The 9,343-nt window shown below is 42.6% G+C and overlaps 1 protein-coding gene across 1 annotated transcript in view; it reads right to left on the bottom strand.

The window, feature by feature from the left end:
* RNF145 (ring finger protein 145) overlaps positions 1 to 9,343 on the bottom strand; it is a 35,205-nt gene that overhangs the window by 2,184 nt on the left and 23,678 nt on the right. The window contains exons 5-8 of the mRNA XM_010143422.1: positions 7,276 to 7,451; positions 4,012 to 4,152; positions 2,509 to 2,691; positions 538 to 685 (exon numbers count right to left, since the gene is read on the bottom strand). Coding sequence (XP_010141724.1) covers positions 538 to 685; positions 2,509 to 2,691; positions 4,012 to 4,152; positions 7,276 to 7,451 — 648 coding nt within the window. The remainder of the gene's footprint in view (positions 1 to 537; positions 686 to 2,508; positions 2,692 to 4,011; positions 4,153 to 7,275; positions 7,452 to 9,343) is intronic.

Raw genomic sequence — 9,343 nt, 5'->3', positions numbered from 1 at the left:
ACTCTTTCTTGCACAGCATTTAAGACTGTTTCCCAGACCTTCCCCTTCCATACTTTGCTAAGTCCAGAAAATAGCTGAGTTGATTAAACAAAAGTGCTGAGCATCATGAGAGGGGGTTTTATAAATTTAATATGAAAGAAAAGTTATAACAAATGCTCATAGTACAAATAATTTCCTGTATTTACGCTACTTGTTTTGAACATCAAGTTACTTTCAAAGAGACATAACTAAGTAACAATACATAAATGACTGCTCCGAAGAAAGCTTTTTTTATGGTGACAGTTACGTCCTCTAAAGCGTTTTGGGGTTAGAATTTGGAAAAGGCTCTCATTCACCTATGTCCTCAGCCCAGCCCTAGGAGCTCCTTAGCCTCCGATACAGGATAAAGAAAAAGACTTCATATTGTATCTTGTACTTCTGCCCTTCTATCATCCCTGTTCTTTTCTCATCACCATACCTCTCATACCTCCGCCCCTCGAGTAACAGGATCACAGTTAATGCAGGGCTTCACAGTTACTATAGGGCTAACATTCTTACCTGGAGAGAGGTTAGAATACTGCTGGAGATAATGATCAGCAGCCAGAAATCCATGTGGAAAAACTGACAAATCATGTAGGCCATGTACGCAGGGAACACGAGTAAGAACAAACAGAGGCTGACTGCTCGGAAGTGCTTCCACAGACTCCTGCAAACAACACAACAGGGTTTTATTCTTCAAGTCAGATTTGAGTGTCAGAATAAGAACAGGCTGACTGCTGTATGTAGGCACGTTAGATGTTTGCTCAAGGCTTTAACTTGTTGAAAGGAGTTTCTGTTTCACTTGCGCACAGCCCCATTCCCAGCATGCACACCTACAACACATACAGTATGAAAAATTCCCTCTCGTTTGAACCTTGCCATTTTCAATACAAAGACAAAGATTATGGGAAAAAAATTCACCTACAGTAATTGTCACAATGGGTCCACTCAGCAGTTAGACAAATTAAGTACCTGAAATACTCAATGTTTCAGATGAAAATCCATTAAAATAAAGAAATCAAATATACATGAAGCTGTACACTTTTCTACATGAAGAGCTCTCCCAGATTATACACTTGCTACAACTCTTCTGTGTCTTTCTGGTAATATATACAGAGCAAAGGTACTTCCTTTCATCACCAGATTTAACCCTGCTGCCTTTAGCAGCATGTTCCCCAGTTCCGGGATCACAATACAAGAGATGTAGCAGGACCTGAACATTCATCTCTGCCAATCCTTACTCTGCTCCTATCATTTATACTTCTTCCTAATCTCCTCCTCAACCTAAACATACCATCCATCTTTTTACACACCCCCATCTGTGAAAGCTTTCAGAGTGTCTCCAGTAACTTACTATACTACCTCTACATGTTCCACAGGTTGTATTTTAACCTCATTTAGCTCTGGAAATGATGTATGGAAAAAGTGAGAGTAGTGGGGGGTCAGGACAGCACCAGAAACTGGCTAATTTAATACAGTCTGACAAAACATGACAACACTACTGTGAGGTCTGCAATTCTGTGTCTGTGGGAGAAAAGGAGAGCTGAAGTGGAATTTATCCTGATCCTAGCTGACTTAGAACTGCCTGGGAGATTTAGCAGAAGAGAGTTAAAACTGTCACCACAGACTGCTTGTTTAAACTGGGCAGATGCTCATACCCTGGCTCCACTCCCTTTCTGTCTGTTACTATATTTGAAGTTAACATGGCTGCAGGCAGAACAGGCTGTCTACAAGTAGCCTCTAAGCTAAACAAACTCTCCGCACACAAATAAACCTTCTCTTTCCATTTGCAGGTTACAGAAAGGGAAAAGACACAAGCAATTAAAAAAGATACAAACAGATTAATATAAAAACACTGATACAACTCTTCAAAACACAAATTAAGCTTAACAACAATCTCACAGAACATCTGGTACACTAACGCAAGCCTTCTACCTCCTCTTTTGTGCCAGAAAACCCTGACATTTGGGGATCGCAGCCTCCCAAAAGCACAGGTTTCATAATCCCTAATACAACATCACTCCCAGAAGCTTCCCATCCTCAGCAGCTGTCTGAGTTCACTGCCTGAGAGGGAAACCCACCCAGCTGCAGAGGAGGTTAAGAAAAACCATTCTACGAATCCACACAATGGAGCGTGGGTGGGGAAAGCATAGGCACTGGAGTCCTGGATTTGCTTAAGTGAGGCCACAGTGCACAGACACTCTTCCTAGGGAGAAAAACCACTGAACAGTGCAATACTCAGAGTGGGCGGCCAGCAGCTGCAGAACAGCACGGTCTTGCACAGGCTGGAAGGACGCAGTCCTGAGCACAAGCATGAGGGAGTGGGATAGAGAGGGAAAAACTAGCGAATTTAGACTAGAAATCTGCATACAGAAAAGACAGTATAACTTTACAAGCTACTAATAATCCAAGTTAGGCCATCAATTACTGGTTTATCATCTCCTAAAAACAGCATTGAGTAACTTCTGGATTAGGAAACTAGTCTCTTACTTGTCCCTTGAGGCTCCCAATGCCAAGACAATGGGATCAGCAATTTCCAGCATGGACTGAAGTATGGATGCCACCACAATGAAAAGAATAATACTGAGCAGGAACGCCCGATGCACGACTTGGAGCTCAATCAAACCTGTCTGCACAGCCAGGATCAGGAGTGTGACTCCTTCAGTCATTCCCCTGCATATTAAATAAGAACAATCAATCACATCTTCCTATGGTTCAACATTACAACTAGAAATATGCTGTTTCTGCCACAACTCTTCAAATGTCACTGGTTTTAGTTTTTACTGATATTCCTGCTAGGGCTTTAACCAGACAGGAATGTTTTCAGAAATGCTGTGTCAGGGAATTAGTGGATTTCACACACTGACTAGCAGTATGCAGGCTACATCCAGCCCAGCAGACACCATCCAATGACAAGGTCCCCGCAGGACAAAGCATTTTAAGGACCCAGCTTGTGTCAGCCTCAGTGTTGCCCCCACCAGCTCTAAGCAGCCCTGCTACGTGTATACCTGGGCACCAGTCAGCCTCATTCCTAGATCACCATTAGGACCCTCTCCACCTGCATACATGGTCATTGCCACCCTCCTGTCCGTGCTTTGGCCCTGGGGCAGCATCCCTGACTCAACGCCCGACCTGGTGCCCAGTTCAGGCAATCAGCAGTTCTGCCATTTTTCAGTTTATTCTTTCTGTACCCACACCAAATACTCTGTTTTTGCTTGGAACCTCAGACTGAATTTAATACCTCTGAGGACGACAGCTGAACACCAGTATTCGATGCAGTTAAAGTACAGATCACCCAGCACTGCATTCCCCAAAAGATTCCCCAAAAGATTCCCCAAAAGATTCCCCAAAAGATTCCCCAAAAGATGCTTGTCTATAGACTACTCCTGGGCAACCCCAATTTTTACATCCTCATCTTCAAATCCAAAATGTAAAACATTCTTTTTCACATAGCTTACATTTTCTATAGTTAAGGGCTGGAATAACTGAGAAAGGTAGTGTCATAGCTAAGATCCTAACTTCATATTAGACAGGTTGGGACAAGCATTAAGAGAAGATGCTTTCTATATTTTAGCTATTTCCTGCAGTAATTTACAGGCAATCCATACAATGATGTCTTTTATGCCTCACAGATTAGTAATTTTTCACACATGACTACAGGGTAAATGAGGAAATGGAAATACGAAGGGTTTTATTATCCAAGCATGTGAAAATTTTCCATGACTCATAAATGAAAGCACTAAGACAATCAAAATGTCCAACTAACAGGCCTGAATTTGTTACAGAAATGAACCATCTCCCAGGAAGTCTGTGACAAGCTGTATTTTCACTTCGAGTCCTTCCAGGGCACATAGAGATTAGCATACAAGAGGCCCGTCTCGGATACCCATGGGTTTGTAAGATAAAAAAAATCACAACGTGATCCATATATTTCTATATAAATCCCTTTTTTGTCTGATTCTTTTTAGACCACAGGCAAAACGAAGCACTTACCTGTTCATAGCAGGATCATTCATGAATGCTCGGTAACCTTGCAAGTAAAACTTGCAGAGAGTCAGAACTCCCAAAGCGACAAAAGAGACTGTGAAGACCAAACCCAGCAGTGAATATGGAGTGCTACAGCATTCGGCAATACTGGGAGGAGAGAGGGGAAAAGAAACAAAGTCCATCAAGTAAAAGCAATATGATGCACTCCCCCCATTTCTTGTTAACTGTGCAAGCTGATTTTAAGGCAAAATTGGATTGGTTTAATGAAAATATTAAAAGCTCCAAACCACCATGAAATCATGCTATACAAAGAAAAAGATGATACACATTCTGTTACTCCTTTCCAAGACACACCTCGGCTCTCTAGCCAACGCTGCCATTGGGCTGGAGCTGTGCTTTGGTGTTTCTCCGTCTCCCTCCAGCTGTGCCACACGATGGCACTGTCCTGCCTGCACAGGGTTTTCATACCCACCAGTCAATCCAACAGCCACCACGCACCCAAGTCACTCACTGAATTTTTAGCCCATTACCAGAAACACACAGTTAGAGCAGAGGGATTCACTAAGGCGCCTTCCGTTCAGATCCACAATAGTGCAAACAAACAACAAACTGATAAATTCTGTTGGGGAGGTTGGGCGCTTTTGACAGCATTCACATCAGGTTCAGGCAGACAACACCTGTCTTCGAACGGCTGAGCCAGAAGCAGCAAAGTGAGACAGAGAAGACCATCCTGCCTCAGCAGGCTCTTCCTCTCTTTTGCTACAGCAGTGGAGTCCTGAAGACTGAGACCCCAGAATACATTTGATTATGCTGAGGTCATTATGCATTATGTCAGCTCCCTCACTTCAGGGTTGCTCTTCTGCTGATCCTGGCACTACGATGTTTGGAGCAGCCTAAGCCTCACAGTACTTCAGCTTCTGAGACATGATGCTGCCAGAACAAGAGCAGGGCAGTGCAGCGTACCCACATGCCCCAACACCAGGTAAAGAACCATCTGTCAAGATAGGGATTACACATCTGGAAATCCTCACATACACAAACCAAGGTAACACACTGAGACCCCCATCATTAACAAATGAAAGTCTTCCCTTGTTCACCAGGACAGTAGTCTTGTGAGAGAAATTATAGTGGTCAAAAACACGTCATGCTAATTAACTGACTGAAGAGTGAACTAGTCCAGCACTCTGATAAAAGAGCTTTGAGGAAGCATATGCTTCAAAAATAAACAAACCTTGTCTAAAAGACCTTTACTTTGTCTCTTTTAATGACTACTTTAACCAGAAATCTCCTTTGAAAGCAATTCACAGCAGAAAATGTCGGTGTGTTCACATAGCCTACTTGCAGTGTTTCTGTCAAGCCTTCACATTCTGCCTGATTACCAAATCGAGCAGGGCTGAAGAAGTTTGTAAATGTTCCTGCAGGTCCAGGTAGTGAGAAACGCAGTATTTAAAGCAGCTGTTTCTGTAGGATATTTAAGGAACTGTTAACTTTTGCTTCAAAATACATTAGATCAAGAATTGTGGCTTTTCTGCCTGATGCCCGATCCTTTTTTGTTGGAGTAATTTTAGGACCCTTCTTAAACTTAAGGGTTCAAGATGAGCTTAAGAGCTCAAATAAAAACCTGGGGAGCTCTCAGTGTTACGTTCTTCTGTCAAACACAGCTTTATAAATTGTCCCAGAGAGGTGAATTCTTAAAAAAAAAAAATCACAGCAGTTACATACTCATGGAAAAGATTGAGAGGAACAGCAGGGACCATGGAAGGTATAGAATAGTTTTCAAACAGCAAACATGCAAGCAAGAGCTTTCCAGTCTGGGAAGAACAGACCTACACTACTGTTCATAGCACTACTTGAGACTGTGGTTTTTTAAGATGAGTAAGCATTTAGTACTTTCCTACGGTGACTGAGCTGAGACCACCAAGAAAATGTGCATAGTTTTACTGTATTTTTTCCAACTGCAGAAGAACTTGAGATCAGTTGGTACTCACTCCATCAAAGCAAGCCAACACAGATCTGCAAAGCAAGTTCCCTGTTTGGCCATGAAGAGAAGCCTAACAATTTGGTGTAGGAATAAACTCAACTTATTTACAAGGAAAAGGAGAGTTTTCCCCCTTTGCTAATTGCTAAATGCGCTACTCTTGCAACAGAGATGATGAGGAAGAAAAACTTCAGACACTAACAGCTTAGTTAACAACCAGGTAACATAGTCAGTGGTTTTACATAATGCAGTGTGACAGTGTAAGCAATTTTAATACTACATGCAATAAAATCCCTGGTTTTTCTCCTTAGCGATAATGGGTTTTGACAGCTTACACTATGACACCATAGATACAAACAGAAAGAGGCAAGAAAAAGCTAAACAACTGGAAGGTCTGATTGGAAAACTGTAGTGATGAGTAAAGCTGCTACTCAACCAAGCTGCTACTCAACCAAGCGAGCAATGATATATGGTCTCTAAAGAACGTGTCCCATACCTGTGTGTTTAGACAACTATTACCTCTTTTCTCCCCATCCCAGTATTACACTGATTTGTTTAACCCCCCTTCTGTAACACACCCAGTTCCTCTCTGCCCTACACTCCTGCTCCCTTTAGTGTGCTGTAATTTCTAGTTAAACAACAGCCAGCAAAGGCATGTAGGGTCTAGCCAGAAGAATCCCTCAAACACTGCCTTTCTCTCAATAAGAGCACTGACACAGGCCTCTCTCCTCTACCCTACAACCAGTTTTTATAAAGCTTTTGGGAATTGGGATCTGTAAGACCTTATACCTCTGCCAAATTAAGCACTGGGCTCAAAAGTTACTTCAGGAATTGACTACTTCAGCTGGTTGGATGAACTCAAGAATGCGTCCCATACTACCTGAACGAAGAAACAAGACGTAACGGGCTCAGGAAGCAATACAATCATCAGTAAGGCATCGGCTGGACTGAAGTTTAGCTGACATACCTCAGAAATATAAAACCAATCTGTATACTGAAAACAACTTCTGGACCCAAGCTCTAATTATAGCTATTCCCTCATCAAAAGAACATTTTTCTTTCTTTGGGAACTCTCACACAGTCCTACTAATCCTTTCTGTTCTCAATGGGATCCTTTGAAGAACAAGCTTAACGTGGTTTACGTACATGGTCACTGCAATAAGGACAAATATTTGTTGGGTATCCAGATGCAGTAAAGGCAATCTGTGTATCTAGTCTCTAAAAGAGCACACACATCCATTTCAGAAGATAGTCAAAACAGTAAATCAGCTATTTGCAGCCTAGTTAATTACCTTGTCAAGAAGAGGAAGAGGAGCCTCTCTCTTGAGGCAGGCTGGTCCCGGGTACTGAAATAGGAATAGATCTGAAGAGCAAATAAGACAAGCCAAAACACCATGAAAAGAACTGGGACAACCAGCTGGTTCCAGAGAGACATCCCCAAAGCCAGGAGACCATACACCTCCACCACCTGGGCAAGACAGAAAAATGCAGTTTGTTACAGGTTCACAGCAAAAAGACAGTCAACAATACAGCCACAAAGACGTGCAGCGTAATTCACATTGCATTAGCCCTCCCAGGGGAGAAGAGGAGGTACATCAAACTACAGTTTGACAAAGGGAGAGCCTGGGTTCAGCCGTGACAAATCCCACCATCTGTCTGGAAGCAGGGACAAGGACCTGACTCCGCAGCAAAACCATCAGACCAGCTGAATGCTCCTGCCTATGAATAACTGTCTTGGAGCTGGTGACTGCAGCCTGCTCACAGCCAGAGGGGTGAGACACAGGCCTCCAGCTCATGGACAACCCTCTCAGACCTTTCTACCCAGCCTGAGTCACAGCAATGTTGTTTTCCCTGCAACTACTGCAAAGTCGCTGTACACACCAGACACTGAGGTAGGAGACACATCACTTCAGCAAACTAAATCTGCTTTGCTGAACTGTTTTTTAAGGAAAAAGATAACGTCTGAGATATTAAGTTCAAGTATCTCAAAAAGAGCATGTACCAGACTTGACTGCTCCTGATCCGCCAAGTGTTTCGAAGTTCACGCTTAAGAGTTCTTTCAGAAGACTGTGAAGCCCAAATTACTTCTTTTGTATTGGAAAGCTAAGTCACAATGCAGCTATTTCCAAGAAGCTGGAACTGCATATAGCTGGACTTAATAGAAAAGGTCAAAAGGAATTCACTCATAATTACTACTACCTCATCACTTACTTCCCTCAACAACATACGATGAGCAAACTTTAGCAAACGCTAAAATAGCTGCCTGCTTAGTCTTTCATGACAAGCATGAGGGATATTAGGTTTGTGGGACCTGCTGCAGTATGTACTGCGGCTGATTGACAAGCAATATGCTCCTGGCAGCGACACAGTGCCAAGCTCCTGCTTTTAGCTTTGCACAGACTTGTGAAGGAAGTGCATCTGCCCTCAAGAGACTCTCATGGCCTCTCCCTTGGCCCGAGACCAATGCAAGCAATCCTATGCAGCTGCTGGCAGAGTGTTCCAACACATCAGAAAAGGGTCATGCTATCCTCATAATGCAGATTCATAACTGTAAGGTATTCCTGCTATCTGCTGCTGCAAGTAGGCAGCCACAGTTCTGACTTGCTTTTAAATTATACCATTAGCCACAGTCTGAAATACCCAAAAAGCTGCCTTGGCCCACCTGCTTGGGCTGTCTCGGGAAATACTCCTGGTGTTTAACATCCCAATATCCACTAAGTTTTACCACTGATGTCAAAACAGCAATTCAATCCAGGCTGACAGTGTAGTAAACTCACAAACACTAGGAAAACTAACAACTGCCCAAAGTTACAGCAGTGGAAATACAAGTAGGAAAACAGTCAAAACAGAACAGCAATAAGCATGTTAAGCTTGATCTGTAGAGGAGTTACAACCAGTGACAAGAAGGCACAACGAGCCAATGTTTTCTTCTGTTGTGTCTCAGGAACTTAGGCAAGAGCAGTAAGCTTTCAAATTAAAAATCCTGTCTTCCCATATTGTCAATACAACGGAAAAACCAGTCACACACAACTTTTCATTCCAACCCACTCTCTACTACATGCATTTAGAAAAACAGCATACACCACTCTATTATAAATCGAATGCCACATTATAAAGTTTCTGCCATTTTCTCTGTATTAAAGACAGAGGAAATGGAAGAAAATGGAAGTGCTGGTTCCAACCTGTTGCACATCTTTAGCGGAACAAAGCCGTGCAACTGTTTTACCAAGTATCACCATGCTCAGTAAATGGTAAGCATTATTTTTCTATTTGCAGAGGAAAACAAGGACACTGAAGCTTTGCCAGTTAGCTCCTGAATCAGTTTTTAATCAGCAAATCTACAAGCTAGTTATGGATGAA

This window comes from Buceros rhinoceros, unplaced genomic scaffold, assembly GCF_000710305.1.
Source record: "Buceros rhinoceros silvestris isolate BGI_N320 unplaced genomic scaffold, ASM71030v1 scaffold28149, whole genome shotgun sequence".
Lineage (NCBI taxonomy): Eukaryota > Metazoa > Chordata > Aves > Bucerotiformes > Bucerotidae > Buceros > Buceros rhinoceros.
The sequence above is the reverse complement of the archived record's forward strand: the minus strand, read 5'-3'. Positions and strand labels throughout refer to the sequence as shown.